At 60.1% G+C, this 16,121-nt stretch overlaps 4 protein-coding genes across 4 annotated transcripts; 2 read left to right on the top strand and 2 right to left on the bottom strand.

Annotated features, from left to right (window-relative positions):
- Window positions 1-497: 497 nt before the first annotated feature.
- SPRG_01418 (hypothetical protein) lies at window positions 498-6,062 on the bottom strand (the record flags this gene model as incomplete). Its single annotated transcript, XM_012339635.1, has 7 exons — window positions 498-1,874; window positions 1,923-2,188; window positions 2,245-3,295; window positions 3,346-3,626; window positions 3,678-3,783; window positions 3,825-5,825; window positions 5,880-6,062. The coding sequence occupies 7 exons, from the start codon at window positions 6,060-6,062 to the stop codon at window positions 498-500; spliced, it is 5,265 nt and encodes a 1,754-aa protein (XP_012195025.1).
- Window positions 6,063-8,956: 2,894 nt separating this feature from the next.
- Window positions 8,957-9,825, bottom strand: SPRG_19024 (hypothetical protein; the record flags this gene model as incomplete). The annotated part of the gene is made up of 5 exons (XM_012339833.1): window positions 8,957-9,004; window positions 9,053-9,157; window positions 9,203-9,273; window positions 9,326-9,362; window positions 9,415-9,825. 5 exons carry the CDS (start codon window positions 9,823-9,825, stop codon window positions 8,957-8,959), a joined length of 672 nt encoding a protein of 223 aa, XP_012195223.1.
- A 956-nt stretch (window positions 9,826-10,781) lies between these two features.
- SPRG_19023 (hypothetical protein) lies at window positions 10,782-13,105 on the top strand (the record flags this gene model as incomplete). The annotated part of the gene is made up of 2 exons (XM_012339832.1): window positions 10,782-12,005; window positions 12,044-13,105. 2 exons carry the CDS (start codon window positions 10,782-10,784, stop codon window positions 13,103-13,105), a joined length of 2,286 nt encoding a protein of 761 aa, XP_012195222.1.
- A 1,053-nt stretch (window positions 13,106-14,158) lies between these two features.
- SPRG_19022 (hypothetical protein) lies at window positions 14,159-15,122 on the top strand (the record flags this gene model as incomplete). The annotated part of the gene is made up of 2 exons (XM_012339831.1): window positions 14,159-15,063; window positions 15,104-15,122. The coding sequence occupies 2 exons, from the start codon at window positions 14,159-14,161 to the stop codon at window positions 15,120-15,122; spliced, it is 924 nt and encodes a 307-aa protein (XP_012195221.1).
- Window positions 15,123-16,121: the final 999 nt, after the last annotated feature.

Raw genomic sequence — 16,121 nt, 5'->3', positions numbered from 1 at the left:
GGCCTTGCGAGCCGGAACGACCGCGGTGGCTCGTGCTGCTGCTATAATACTGTGGGCAATACCGGTGGCAACCGAGCCTATCCTGCGTATCAGCAAAGATGCAGGTATTCACGCAGTGCCAAGGAACGTACTTCTCCAAGTACTTGACGAAACACACGCGCATGAGCCTACTAGAACCACCCTGGCTTCGAAGGTGGCGACGGCGTCCACTCGATACCATCTATGCAGTAAACTATCATGGATGGTTTATAGGTGGTTTATAATTGGTTCTGGAGCTGGTTTTATAGGTGTTTTATACATTAGTATTCGTAGGTTTTGCATGTCGTTCCAAGGAGCTGCCAATTTGCCTAGAAGAAGGTCCGTAGCTCCCACAGTTATTAACCGACGCCGTCCTCGGCGCATCACGGCAAGTACCGCGCGTCACATTTCATCAACCAATGCGATCATAGTAGGTTGTGTACAGAGGACAATAGGAGGTCGTAGACTATCTTCAGCGGCTAATAACTGAGCTTCTGGGGCGCGGCGCACCAGCCGCACGCGCCAAACTGCTTGATCCACTTGTTCCAGCTCTCGCGCTCGGCGATCGCCTTGCAGTTGGTGCAGTTGACCGTCATTTTCGCGACGACGGGAAAACCCGTGATGATGCACGGCTCAAACTTGGCCTTGCACTCGGTGCAGTGCAAGCTGCCTTCGTAGATCGAGGCTTGGCAGTTGGGGCACGGCCGCTCCGGCAGCTTCTCCTGCACCTGCTGGTCCATCGAGATGGTGAGCACCCAATCGCGGATCTCCTCGCGCGCAGCTTCGTCCGGGAGGTACTGTTCGTCCGGCAGTGGAAAGTCGCGCGGAATGTCTGTGCTTAAAAAGTCCGAGTTGTCCAAGCTGTTCAGGTTGCCGTCGTCGATGGCCTCGGTCAAGTCGAGGTACCGGTTGAAGAAGACGAACGCGGGACTAAGCCATTTCTTCGCGCGGCAGCCAGCGCCCGCCAAGTAGAAGAGCTTGTCGGCGGGCAAGACGGATATGTACCGCAGAAGCGACATGCCAATCTTGCACGCAATGTCTTGGAGCCCTGCGGCTTGCGCTTGGTACTTGAACGACGTGTAGTGTGCGATGAGTAAAAACTGCTCCATGGTCGCCACCTGCGCCGGCGACACCTCCTTCGTCGCCTTCATCTCCTTCACGAGCTTGCGAAGCACCTTGACGAGCGACGCGACGTTGGCCGCGTGCTCGGGCGTCGGCTCGACCGCCACGGGGCAGCCGAGACACTTGGCCACCACGCGCTCGACGACCGGCAACGTGTCGTCGACCAGTGGCACGCCGTACGTAGTAAAGGCGGCAATTGCCGCGTCGGCGTCGTCGTGCTCGAGCAGCCGCGTGCAACGGAGGACGAGGTACTTGGCGAGTGCTTTCGGGCCGTGCTTGGCTGCGGACGAGAGCACCTTGTCCCACTCGCCACGCTGCATCCAGACATCCAGCGCGTTGGCGGCATCGGATGACTTGGCATCGGCCTTGGCTTCGGGCACGCGGGTCTCCTTCGCTTCCTTGAGCTCGTCCTTGGCCATCGCCTTTTCTTGCGGCTTGGCGTCGGCGTGGCCGAATGCGGAGGCATGCTGCGCGCGCTCGAGACGCGGCAAGAGTTCCGGCGCGTGCTGTTCGCAGAGCTTTTGCGCCGCGACCCAGTTGTTGGTGCGGAGGTAGCAGTCAAGCGCCTCCGACATCTTGTCGATGGCCTTGAAGTAATTGGCCGCCGCGTCAAACATGGACATGGAGAGGAGACGCGACGCGACTTCTTCGACGACGCTCTTGAAGCGGCCGCGGTCGTGCTTGGACGCGAGCTCGACGGCGAGCCCCCAGATCTCTTCGAGCCCACTCGGGTTCTACATCGGTTCAGATTTTAGATGCCTGACTCCATTCGGATAGTGTACATCGAGCTGATCGAGCGTGATCGAGAGGTACGCGTCGATGGCCTGGACGTATTGCTGGCAGCTGACCCAGATCTCGCACGCCTCGAGCAGCTCTTCCTTGGATTTCGGACCACCGGAGAAGATCGCGCGCTGGTGGGCCATGTTGACTTCACCCAGCTTGTGGGGGAGGTGGCGTTTGGCCAAGCGCATCGCGTCCGACCAGAGCTGGCCCTCCATGTACGCGGCCAGCGCCATCTCGGGCTTGCCGGCATTGAGAAAGAAGCTTTCTACGCGAATACGGATGATGATGAGGATGCCTCGACGATCGACAACGTGTTGGTACCAGCACGGGTGTACTCCTTTCGCTCGACCCAGAGCCGCGCTTGGGCCACAAAGACGTCCGAGACCGAGGCAGGGTCTGCGGTCTCGGCCACACGCATGGCGTTGGCCCAATCTTGCTGGTGAATGTACATGTCGACGGCCTCGCGCGGCTTGCACGCCTTGATAAACTCCTCCTCGGCGGCTTTGAAGTCCTCCTTGTCTTCCAGCGACAGCGCGTGCTTGAGGTGCACTTCGGGGAGCTTCTTGGGCGCACAGCTGCGTGCGAGCTCGAACGCATGGTCGAACGCATCACTCTCGATTGCATAATCGATCGCTGACTCGATGAGCCCGAGGCGCGCGAGCAGCTTGGCGCCGGCCTCGCCGCCAAGACTCATGGCCCACGCGTACGCCACGCGCTTGCTCGCGTTGATGCCGCCGTGGTACTTGGCCACACGGATGGCTTCGTCCCACATGTCGTTGGTCCGGTACATGGTGACGGCCGCTTGGAACTCGCCGGCCTCGGCGTAGTGGTGCTCGGCCTCCTTGAAGTTGCTCTCGTGCTCGAGCTGCTGCGCAAGGTACAAGTGCGTGTCCTTGAGGAGGTCCTTGCGGTACTTGGCCACGAGCCGAATCATTTGCTCGTAATTCTTGTGGTTCTTGTACATGTTTATGGCCAAGTCGGGTTCGTTGACCGTCAAGAAGAGCTTCTCGGCCTCCTTGAGCTTCCCCGCGCGCTCCATGCGGTGCGCTTGCTCGACATACAAGCGCTCGGTCTCGTACTTGTCCATGTGGTTGAGCGCGACTTGGTACGCCGCGTCCCACTTGTTGGCGCGCGTGTACATTTCGACCGCGTCCCGGGCCGCGTCGGCCTTGATGAAGCAGCGCTCGGCGGCCTCGTACTGCTGCGCGTCTTGGTAATGGCGCGCGAGCCGCCGGTAGTAGGGCAGTGCAATCTCGTCGTCAAGCGTCTCGACCATCTGGCCGGCCTTGGCCCATTGGCGCGAGTTCAGCGCGGCTTCGACCGCCTTGGTCGGCACGTTGCCTTCAATGTAGTGGTTGATGGCCATGTCCATCTACATGTGTCATTTGCATCCTGCAAGCAGCCACGCGTTGGGTGGAGTACCTGCTTCTGGGACACGAGGTAGTCGCCCCAGCTCTCTTCGAGCTTCATGACACGGTCCGGGAAGACACGGCGCGAGAGATCGACGGCCTTGCGGAACGCGTTGGCTTTAAAGTACGCGGCGAGCGCACGGTCTTCCTCTTCCATCTTTTCGAATTGGTCGCCCGCTTTTTCATACATGCCCGATGCATACAACGCGTCGGCGACGCTTTCAAGGAGTGCGCGGTGGTCGCGTCCGAGGTTGCGTTCGTTGAGGAGGTTGGCCGCCTTGGCCGGGAGGCCGCCTAGTTGCATTTTTAGGATACGACATTCTCGACACGGATAGAAGGATAGACCCTTGAGATAGAGGTGGACGGCGCTGGCAAAGTCGCCCTCCTTGACCTTGAGCACTGCCGCCTTCTCTTCTTGGCGCGACGACAAGAGGTACTCGGCGTACTGCCGCTTCATTGCAGAGGTGAGCCATGGTTGCGCGTCTCGGCCACGCGGATCGCATCTTCCCATTTCTGGAGCAGTTGGTACATTTCAATCGCCTCTTCGACTTGGCCTTGGTTGAGCAGAATGTGCTCGGCACTGCGGTAGTCGTTCTTGAGCAGCGCGAGCTTGGACCGGACACGCCAATGGACCATGCCCTCGGACATCTTGGACTGCTCCATGTAGTCGATCTTGTTGACCTTGCGGAGGTATCGGCAGCGGCACACGTCCCCAAGGGCGGCCACGCAGCGTTCGGCGATCCGGTGGTCGTTGCCTTTCAGCGCTTCGGCGCTCAGCTGTGTCCACATGGCCTCGGTCTCGGGCGTGAGCTCGAGCGGCTCGAGAATCGCCATCGCGCGCAGCAGCTGCTTGTCGTCAATGGCAGTGCCAAAGTTGATGAGCGACTCGTCGAGCTGGTAGCTCGCCGTGTTCATGCCTTCGTCGACAATGACTTCGGTGCGGCCATTCGCGCGCTCGATCTGCTCGACGTCGCCTTTAATCTGGTAAATCGTCGCTTTGTCCGGGCTGCGAATGTTGTACCACACGTAGAGGTTGTTGCGGTTCTGGGCCACGACAACGTCCGAGTCGGGCACCCACTGCACGTAGTTGCAATAGTTGAGCAACGTCGACCGCGTCTGCGTGTCCATATCAAACAAATGCAACTGCCGGCGCTTGTCGCGGAAGAGCAGCAAGTTGCCGTGCGCGTTGAGCTCGAGCCAGTCGACACGCGCATCGTGGTTGACGGTCGTCGACGCGTGCACATGCAGGTCTTTGACCGAAATCGTCTGCAAGTCGAGGAGGAACGCCATCTTCTTGTTGTCGTCCGAGGGCAGCTTGGTCGTCTCCGACACGATCGGGCGCTCGTTGATGCGCACGGAGAGCAAGTGCAAGCTCAGATGCTCGGTGCGCACGGAGCCAAGGATCTCATTTTGACCATACTCGATGAGCGAGAGCTCGCCGGCTTGGTAAATGATGCACACGGCGGGATTCTCAAACATGTACTTTTCGGCGCCCGTCGACTGCCACTGCACTTCCGAGAGCTTCGAGGTCTCGAGGTCGCCGACGAGGAGCGTGCTGCTCGTGTTGGCGACAAGGAACCGGTCTTGAAAGACGTTGAGCTTGGTGATCTCGCACCCAAACGTCGAGCGGACAATGACGCGTTGGCCGGTCGCAATCCGCTTCACAATCACTTGGCTCAGCGAGACGTACGTAAATTCAAACTTGCCCTTGTAGCGGTACCGGCGCACGCACGCATCAAAGAGGTCGAGCGCGCCGCAGACCGACCCGACCGCGAGCCGCGACCCGTCGTACTTCCAGCCGAGGCTCGTGACCGAGTAGAGGTTCTCGATCGTCTTGACACCCACGGCTTCCCACGAGTTGGTCTTGACGTGGTGGCTATAAATGTAAAACGAGTTGAAGTTGCCGACGACGACCGAGTCGCCGGTCGGATTGAAGACACTGGTCGTGAATTCGCCGCACTTGTCGTCGCTCGAGTAGTCGAAGCTCCGGACGAGACCGCCGTCCTTGTTGTAGAACGCGACCTTGCGATCGTTGCCAGCCGCGACGATCGCCTCGCCCCACGCGAGCGCGTATGGGACGCACGTATGGATCGCGATCTTGGTTTGGCTCGACCCGCCGTTGACGTCGTCAAAGATAAAGCGGTAGATCGAGTGGTCGTAATGCGACGAGAGGATCGCGGTGCCCTCCGGGTTGGTGCACATGGTCGAGACGTAGCTGCCGGTCGCATACAAGGTCGCGGGCTTGTTGCTGCGCAGCTGGCCGAGCTTGACCTTGCCATCCGAGAGGCCAAACACAATCTCGTTCGGGTGGGCCGTCGGCCAGATCATACTCGTGACGCTGCACGCTTGCATGAACTTGTTGCAAATCGACTTTTTGTCGCCCCATTCGAGCCCGAGCTTGTAGATGAACACAATGTTGTCGCTCTGCGCGACCGCCAGCTTGGACGAGTCGGGCGAGAACGCGAGCCCGCGCACCGTGTAGTTCTTGTCGCCCTAGGTGCACCGTTGGCTTAGCTCATAGCGTCGGCTATGATGGGCGAAGCGCACCTTCTCGGCGGGCTTGGTCGAAAACTTGTCCTTGCGCTCGCCCGTCGCCGCGTCAAACATGTGCACGACGCGCTCGACCGTGACGACCGCGAGCCGCCGATTGTTGGGCGACCACGCGATCGCAGTCACCTTGCACATGCCCTCGGTCGGCGGCAGCACCGTCGAGAGGTGGCGCAGCTGCATGATGCTCCTCGGTCGTTAATGAGGAGTCGGCCGTTCACTCGAATCCGCGACCTTTCGAAAAGATCTTCAAGGTCAATACCCTTGAAACCTAATATATCGAGCAATTCAAACCGACAGGTCTTGTCGCAACAAATATGATCACACTATCTACGGTATAGAGAATAGTGTGAATAGTGTGAGACACAGAGTACTACGTACTAGCAGTAGGTCTTTAGTAGGTCTTTTATCATTGGCGATGGAGGTTAAACTATCGGCACTTCACTCGTCCGGCGTGCAGTCGCGGTTGCTTATGATCGGCTCTTGGCATTGACATTATAATCCAGTAGAGCTAGTGGCAAGGACCAGTGATTGCGTCGTGATCATTTCTGTGAAAGTTAACAGGGTCCTATACGACCAGCAGCTTGCGTTGGGTCGTCAACGTCACAGACAATATTCTCGATCGCGTCGTCGTCGATCGATGGCGGGTCGTAGGGCCTTGCGCAACGACTCGCACCACGTGATCGACGGGACAATGCATTTGTCGTACATTGTACATACATAACACCCCTGAATAAGACCCACGACAGCGAATCCCCCGCCCCCTCTTTCGGACGTAGTGTCAGGCTGGCAGTTAAGGCCCACTTATAAAGGTCAGGGGTTGGTCGAGTGCCGTTGCATTAAACGAGTCGAAGCGGTGTTGGTACTGAAATCCATTCTTGAGAGCTGATTCGGTGTTGGTGGGTTCAATTCAAGGGTGTAGAGCCCTGGACCGAGCCGGATAGGCAGCTTCCTACCGTTGTGGAAGGATAACGATAATTGCTTGCGGGACCGCAACGGTATCCGATCACAACTGCGTCAACGCAAACCACGTACGCCTTGGTAGACGCAACCAGCAACCCGGAAATACGCCGTTTCAGCGCCGTGCATTGCAATCCATCGCAGTATCACTCTTGCCACACCATGAGCAGACGGCCCAACCACCGCCGCAGTGCGACGACCCTACCACCCCCCTACAGCAAGGTGCGGCCGACACCGAAGGACGGCAGCATCCATCGCCGCGATGCCGTCCAGCTGCCGGCTTTTCGTTCGACGACCGTTCTCGTTCAACCGACAACCAGGAGCGACGTCGTTGAGGCCGTCGAGCTGACCACCCACACGGTCACGGCGTGCAACCGCTTGCCCGAGCCAGCCCACTGGAACGTGCTGCGTGGTATGAGCGAGGGACTTGAAGAACGATTGCTACGTTGGCGATACACTAGAACTCCAGGAGTGTGCGCATATCGAGACGAAGATTAAAGCTGTGGACGAGCCACCCCCGCTCTCCCACCGGCACCACGGAACGGCCGCCGACCGCATCAAGGCTTCGTGGTCTCTCTACGACGCAATGAATCAGTCGCTAACGTCCAAGCCTCGCGACTCGACCGCGGCCTTCAACATTCTGAAAGAGATCGGACGCTACCGCCGCCTTGCCGACGTTTTCAAGCAGCTCGATGACAACCGTACGTCTTCGTTGCTTTGTAGGATGAATCTGTGCTTGACTGAGGGTAGACGACGGCGTCGTGACGCGAGAGGAGCTCGTGGCGTGGGCGACGAGGTTCAAGATTCCGCTGACGGATGCGGACGCAGACGCGCTCCTGGCGTTCATGGACCGCAACCACGACGGCACCGTCACTTGCGCTGAGGTTGACGTGCTTGTCAAGCAGTTTGGCGGCGCGTCGCCGTCGCCACCGCGAGACAAGTCCAAGCAGCGGCCGGTGCCATCGCGTCACAGGAAAACCACTAAACTGCCAAAGTAAGATAAAGCCTGCTTGCCTCTAAGAAAGGAGTTGCGTACAAGATGAGCCACAGCAATGAATAGTGGCCTTGAAAACGACCTGTAGGTCATGATGACTCCTCCACGAAGCACGTGTACTCGACTCAACGCCACAAGCAAGCATGTCGACATGCGCGCGGTATCGCTCGCACGCGCCACGGCAGTCGTCGATCAACGATGCTACACCACCCACAACGACCACCACTGATGCCATCCCAACCCTATGCCGGTCACGGCGCTGGTGCTGGAATGCTCCTGGCTTCACCAGCCTGGATAAAGCATAGTACTACGCGTGCACCATGGTTTGTACTGCTAGTAGTACATTTTATACTTGTGCTTGCACGGCCGCGCTCCCTCTCGAGGTGTTCCTCAAGAAGCTCGACCGCAAGCCCGTTTCAAGTTTCAAGATCTTCTCGACCACGACGCCACGTATGCGCTGGTTCAGCACGTCGAGCCCACACCAACCCATTTCGGTCGTTGGCGTCAATCGATGTTCAAAGAGCATTGCTTCGTGCCTCGACCTCAAATCGATGATGACAACAACGATGTGGCTGCCGACGACGGTGATGCTGCCGCGTCACTCGGGCATCTCCAAAGCCGCCCACTGGAAAACAGGAAACGAGCTCACGGCCCGCACCGAGCGCTGCAACGTCGGACGAGTGCTGTGGACACGTCGGCAAGCGCCTGAAGCCAGCGCCGTCGTTCTGCGACTCGATGCGGGTGGCCCGCAACGAGAAGTCAGCCGCCACCTTCGCGTGGCTTTTCGAGCGGCTCCAAGAGCGGCCCGATGTCGTGCTGTGTGTGCACGTCACGGCCTCTCGTCTTCGTCGCAGCCGAAGCACTGCTGGAAGCTACGCCATTAGGCGCAGAGGCGCTCGTGGGAAGCGCCGCCTCGTTCCACTTGCTATCGCCCGAGAATGAACCGATCGTGCTGTTGGCCTTTCTCAGTAGCCAGCGTCAACGCACAAGCCTTACGTATCCACGGACGAGACGACCCGATCGACGCTACACACCGCCCGCCCTTGCAGCTGTCGCGCGAAGAATACATAATGTCATGGTCGTTGGTTCGCATCTCCCGTGGCTAAACGCGCCGACGTACTATCTACTTGGCCGCAAACCGCGCTTGGCGTTGCTTGAGCTTCTCGTCAACCTACGACAGTCGACAGGTCGATACGAGGAGGTCGGAAGGGGGACGTACGACTTCCTTGGTCACGAGGTTGAACCGCAGCGCGCGCTCGAGCTTCTTCTTCGAGTCGTCCGTGATGCCAAAGCGCTCACCACGCGCCTTCTTCTGCGCGTGCACCTGCGATCGCATGAGAACCCCACATGCTGCCACAAGGATGCAGACCTTGTCGTCCGTCTCGACGCCAAATCGCTCGGCGCGCTTCGACTTCTTGGCTGTCTCGACCGTCGCATCTACTGCATATCGTACAGCGTCAGTCAAGCATGCGTCAGCGTCGCGCTGGCCTACCAGCACCCGCCGCCTTGAACCGCTGGGCGCGCTCCATCTACATGACCGTCGTTGGCTTGTTGGCACGTCCTCCATACGCAAAGACGTACTTTTCGCTGGTCTTCTGTAAGGGGAATGCCAAACTTGGCAGCGCGGGCTTTGCGCTTCTCTTCTTCGCTCATGCCGACCGTGGCCGGCGCCGCCGCGACCACCGGCACGCTCGATGGCGCTTCCTTGATGGGCTCGGGAACGGGCTCCGCATGCTTGGCCGGCGAGGCTGCCTTAGCCACCTCCTGCGCAGGCTCTTCGACGGGCTCGGGCGTCACGGACTCGATGGGCGAGGCTTCGGCCGCCGCCAGCGTCGCTTGCTCGTGCGCCTCGCTGCCAAACTCTTCCTCGTCGAGTGCGAGCTCGAGGCGCTGGACGAGCTCGGCCTTGACGCCGGCCGTGCTCAGGCTGCGCTTGGCGAGCTCGTCCTTGATCTCGGCGACCTTCATCTTCTTGGGGTTCACGATCGCCATCTCGTCGTCAACCTGGACTTAACTACTGTGCGGTTCCTGGCCACGGTCGAGTGCCCAGCCAGTGTATTTTTATCGTATTTTAATGCCCTTCAACGCTAGATAACTTGGGCATTGTATCGAAATTCGAATTTTCGGTAATAAAAAACGTCGAAATTCGAAACCACATGCGACAGCTCTTGATACGCTGGATCAAGCAACCGACGAGGAATCGAGCTGCTTGGTCGACCAGCGTGCGGTCGCGTGGGCAGTGCCCACGCGGCTAGGCCTTAGCACACGGAGCCCATGCCACGCTGCATGCAATGGCGCTGGTGCCCTCCACAACTCGTCGCGGCCACCGACACGCCACAGGCCACACGAGAATGGCCCATGCGGCGACAAGGCATGGCCACGCACGTAGCACCAACGTGGTGTACTTTGCAAGCCATAGCCATGGCTGGATTGTCTCGAATGGGCGCACCGCAGTGTGCTGCCTCGTCGCGCCACACCAGCCTGCTGCTTGGGCGCTGGCAGGTCGGTCGTACACGGACCGCCATGTGCTGTCTGTACGCAGCTCCCGCCTTCGCCTCTCTCGTTGCCATTGCACACGACAGCTCCATGACCATGGATGATTGCTTTGGGCAATTGGCGTCGTCCTTGCATGCGCACACTGACGTGTCCTTGTGCACTGCATGCGCCCGTCGCCGTGCCGTACAGGGGCGCCAGCACAAGACGCTGCAGTGCAGTCGGCGCGCGCTCCCACCTAGCGGTCGACGGGCCGGGCAGTCGGTGCGAGGTACTTGTACGCAGGCATGCACCAGGCCAGCCACGCCGACTTGGCGCTGGGCGTGGCGGCGGCGTGGCAGCGTATCCGGACGGATCCGGGACGGCCAAAATAGATGGAGTGACTGAGTCTTTGTATCTTGGGTGCATACAAAGGGCAAGGTATTTTTTAATAGGGGCGGCCCCTTGGCGCCGCCATGAAGAAGAAGGAGCAGCTCGAGAAGGGGCTGGCCGAGATGAAGGAGCTGGGCATGGGCGGCTTGACCAAGGGCCTCAGCTTCCTCCGGCAGAAGTCGTCGAGCTATGGCCACCTCGACGAGGAGAAGCCGCCGCTTCCGACGGGCCGCACGAGCAGCTTCTCGACCATGGCCGACAAGCCCAAGATGAGCTACGACGAGCTCCTCTCGCTGAGCATGAAGCTCACCAAGCAAAACCGATCGATCAAGAGCCAAATGACGACAGCCTCCGACAAGCTCTTTCGGCTCACCGAGGTCGAGGCCAACTACAACGCGCTCGTGGCGTTCGTTACCGACGACATTGGCCTCGACATCGCCTTTGAGCCATCGACCGAGGTCGACGACGCTCAAGTCGCCACCGAGGCAGCAAGCACCGACGCGCCGCCGCTCGACGCCGAAAAGGTCCTCGACACCACGGCCATGCGGCAGCAGTACCATTCGCGCGACGCTGCCCGGGAGCAGCACGTGCGAGAGATGGAAACCCTCTACGTCCAAGAGATCGCCAGTTTAAAGGCGCAGCTCGAGCAGCTGCGGCCAGCGTCGCCCCAGGACGAAGTCAGCAGCAGTGAGGCTGTCGTGTCGTCCGACGCCACGCTCCGATTCGAGCTCGAGACGCTCAAGTCGAGTCTTGCCATGGAGCGCCGGCTACGCGACGAGGCCGACAAGACGTGGCAATCCAAGCTGAGCGAGAGTGAGGCCGCGAAAAGGTCCCTCCAGGACGCGCTGGCCAAAGCCCAAGCGACCGCTACGTCCCTCGCAACCCAGCTGGCGGCGGCCGAAACGACGGCGTCCTCGTACGCCGCCGACATTCAAGCCCAGATCACGGCCAATGCGCAGCGGGAAGAGACCCTCTCGGCGCTCAAGCGGGAACTTCAAAACCAAACGCAATGGACCCAAACGATCGACGCGCTCGAGCTCAATTTGCAGCAAAAGGGCGCCGACATGGACATGCTGAGCCAAAGTGTCGTGCGCCTCGAAGCCGAGGTGGCTGCCAAGTCCACCGAGCTGGCTACGATCTCGGCCAAGCTCGCGACCGCCGAGCGGGAACGAAGCCAGCTCCAGGACCTCGCCGACACGGCCATGGCCAAGCACACGCACTTGGAAGCGGAGCTGCGCGACTTTCAGGGTGTCGCTAACGCCAAGTCGCAGCTCGAGGCGGAAAGCACCAGCCTCCGTGCCGAGCTCGTGATCGCCCAGCAAAAATGGTGGATGCGACTGGAGAGGCCAGTGCTGTTGCCGCCGTCTTGGCCGACGCGCGCAAAAATTGGTCCGAGCAAAATGCCCTCGCCACGCGTCTCGCCGCCGAGAACCAACAGTACGCCGAGACGTGCGCGGGCCACGCCGCCGAAGTCGCGCAGTTGCAGCAGCAGCTTGCGCAGCTCAAAAGTCGCTTCAACGCGCTCTCGGACGAGCTCGCCGAAGCCAAGTCGCTGCTGCAGACGCAAACGCTCGAGTTTAAAGACGCGCTCACGTCTTCGATGCACGAGGTGGCGACGCTCCAAGCCCAGGTCGCGACACAAGAGACGGCCTTCCACGACATGCAAGCGTCGCTCACAGCCTCGGCGGCGGCCAACCTCCAAGCGCTTCAAGCGGCGCATGCGGCCGAGGTCGACCGACTTGAAAGCGATGCCCGCGCCAAGTCGAAACTGGCGCGGCAGCTCGTGCTGGAAAAGGAAGAGCAAGTCGCGTCGCTCTCGGCGCAGCTCACACAGCTCGAGCACGACGTCAAGTCGGGCGACGCCGACCATCGGCGCATCTTTGAACTCGCCAACGTCCAAGCACAGCGCGACGCGGTGCAGCGGTCGCGGGACTTCGAAGTCGCCGAGCTCACAAACGCCGTCGCGGCCAAGCAAGCCGAGATCGAGAGTCTCAAGGCGCAGATCAAAGTCATGGAAGACGAGATCGCCGTGCTGGTGCGCACCGAGCGCCGCGAAGGTGTCAACATGGAGTACCTCAAGAACGTCGTCGTGCAGTTCATGAGCTTCCGCCCAGGCTCGAGCCAGCAAGCCAAGCTCATTCCGGTGCTCTCGACCCTCCTCCAATTTTCGCCACATGACGTGGACGAGGTCCGCGCCGCCACCAAGCGCTCGACCGCGTGGACGTCGTGGGGTGTTGAGAAGAAGCCGATCAAGACGCTCGTGCCACCGCCGGCGATCCTCATTCCGCGTACCAAGGGTCCCCGCCCGGGTTCCCCCGGGGGGTCGGAGCCCCCGCTCGAGCCCGCGCGGCAAGGCAAGGTCCCCGAAACACAACGAGACGCCCCCTATGCTACCACACCACAGTGATAGCATCGACCTGTAGGTATAGAGTAGCTCGAATCGTAATCGCTTTGACCTTCTAGTTCGTCGTCCTCCGCTAGCCAACGGGGTGGTCGTGATACACCAGGTCCTTTCCCATCGCGCCGGCCGCTTGCGAGTCGTCGCAGCACAAGCCAATTGGTCCGATGCAAGTCACAACCCGTACCCCGGTGGTGCTCACGTTTGCCACGGGGCACACACGGGGCATGGTCGTCGGCGACACGTCGTCGCGTCACGCAACGTGTGTCGAAGCCCGCTTCCGACTCGGGGCGCAGGAGCTCGTGCACTTTGAAGCCGTGCACGCGCCAACAGAGGCAACCAGTCTGTTTCACGAGTCGCTGGTGTACGTGGTGTCGGAGAAGCGGTATCTTCGGGGCATGACGTGGCGCCGTGGCATGACGTGGGCCGACGCGCCCTCGGAGAAGGCCATGTTTGTCGTTCGAAAAGCAGCCACGAGGACGCCGCTGCACTTGCACGAGACGGTGCACCTCCAGAGCTACAAATGGCCCCACTGCTTTGTTGCGTTTGCCCCTTTGCCGCCGTCGACCCTCTGGAGCCTCGGATCACTCCGGCTCACGTCCAAGGCGCCGCCGGTCGGGCTCTCGGCCGAGCTTCCCAAAGCCATGCAGGTTCGATACCGCTTTGGCCGCGTGCCGCATGTGCTGCCAATGGTCTTTGTCTCGGTTGACGCCTGCCACCGACGGCGGTCGCTGCCGCCACCGCCCATCTCGGAAGCCAGCGAAGTCGAGTCGCCCACCGACGACGGGCATGGCTGACGGAAGCGACTGACTGTAGGGTTGTCGATCAATGCTACAGAGATGTGCAATCTTATGTGTGACACCTAGCGTATAGATAGATATGCATGTTGCTTGTACTACACGGGTGTAGAGCCGTGTGCGTGAACCACCACTCATTTTGTGTATTTTGGTACGCTCTGGCGCGTGGTCTATATCGAGCTGGAAGAACGCGCCTTCATGTTGGCAGTGAGACTTTTTACGTGCTCTCAGTCTAGCATTTCTCCAAACGCCACAACCCCCACCGATGGAGTACGACTCGGGCGACAGCAGGAACGAGAGCGAAGACGACGACGAGGGTCTAGACGACTCGAAGAAGGACGCACTGCTCCGGCCGTACGCGTATGCCTTTGCGAGGCTCAGAAAGGCCAAGGACACCTTCCTCTACACGCTCAAGTGCCCAAGCGACGTCGCGCCGCCACGCGTCCACATTGGTCGCACAGCGCTGGCGTGGCCTCTTACCAAGGCACAGGAGAAGCGTCTTCAAAAGCGCTACGCCACCGACACGATCATTTCTCCAGCCGAGTTTTCCATTGACGACTTTGACGACTGGTGGGCCTCCAGTGGCGAGACCGTCCTCGTCGAGGGTCGGGCCGCGCTCGGTCTGAAGAGCTCGGTGGCCATCGGAGTGACGCTATCGCACCTCGCGATTGACGTCAGCGGCAACGGCGACGTCTTGCGTGCCCAGCAGACAGCACCCAACACGTTTGGCTCGGTCATCTTTGTCCTGCCATCGACGCACAAGGGCGGTCGCATCACGTTTACCCAAGGACACGAGACGGAGAAATTTTACGCGGCGTCGTCATCAACCGCCATGCACGCCGCGATGACGTATCTTCAGACGTGGATTACATCGACGCGCCTCACGTCCGGGCGACGCTATGCACTCGTCTTCAACTTGGTGTCGTTGGGTGACGCCGTGCCGTCGATGCCACCCAAGATGCTCGAGGCCATCGACATGTTCCAGGCGCTGGCGGCGCGGCCGATCCAGCGACACCGGCGCATTGCGCGCGCCCTCAAGCCCATCAACCCGAGGCTCATGTGGGATAGGCTCAGCTACGCAGATTCGTACTTGGTGGACGTGCTCTTGGCCACTGGCGCGTACGACGTCGCCCTTGTGCGCTTTCGAAAGGTGCCCGACGACCAAGACATGTACTTTTCCTCGGTCGACGAATTTTACGCCGAAACGAAGGCTGAATGGGAATTTATGATCCGGCGGCATGAAAACCACATTACCAGCTGCGTGCCGCACCCATCGTGCAGCATTCCCGAATTGGTCCTCCAAGATCTCAAGCATCAAGGCGTGCACACGCTGCCCGAGTGCCCGCGGGCCGTTCGGTACGCGCCGGATCTCAAGTGCTCACCGACCGCGCTCGTCTTTTGGCCCAAACAATACCGCCCCGAAATCATCGGTATCAACTCCGCCCTCTCGAATTTGGAAATAGCGATGGACGACCCATCATCGGTGCACCGCTTGCTCGGCTTATCAACTGTCCGGGACTTGGCCGCAAGTGTAGTCGCGATCTTTGGCTGCGGTACCTTTGAGGACGGCATCCCGACATCGTACCATTCACGAACTCCGGACGGGTATACGAAGACGATGGCCGACCTGCTTTTGGCGCTCGACGACGTGAGCCTCGTGGATAGTTTTCTCCGAGATGCGGTTCGCATCACGCAAAACACACCAGTCGACGACGTCGCGCCGGCTGTGCACACCCTCTTGCACCGCTTTGGCTGGTCGGCACTGGCGGACGCGATGCTTAGTCTGGTCCGTCGCTGGCTTCACGTGACGACGGGCCCGCTGCTTCAATTGCTCTTGAGCCTCGCAGGGCGTAGCGCGCAGCCCATTTGTGCAAAGCTGCAGCAGCCGTTCTTTGGCGAGTGGCTCAAACAAGCGTGGTCATATATTGTTCTGCACCCGCATCTCAAGTTTCGCTGTCACGGCGCGTACCGTGTCGCTGTCGTGCGGGACCTTGTGCTTCTCGACGCCTATGTATTGCACGACGTTCCAAAGCAACCAATCGACAACTATCTCGGGATGCACCTGCCCCCGGCTCTCATCGCAAGCGTCGACGACTGCCTGCATGGCGGCTGCCACGTACTGGACGCTGTGCTAGACATGTATGCCAGTGATCAGCGAGAGCTTATTTCGCATCTCTCGGAAGCCCTCGTCGAGGTCCTTGCAACGTACCCAACGATGGAGCTAGCGC

This window comes from Saprolegnia parasitica (assembly GCF_000151545.1).
Source record: "Saprolegnia parasitica CBS 223.65 unplaced genomic scaffold supercont2.3, whole genome shotgun sequence".
Taxonomy (NCBI): domain Eukaryota; phylum Oomycota; class Saprolegniomycetes; order Saprolegniales; family Saprolegniaceae; genus Saprolegnia; species Saprolegnia parasitica.
This window is presented reverse-complemented; position numbering and strand designations above follow the sequence as displayed.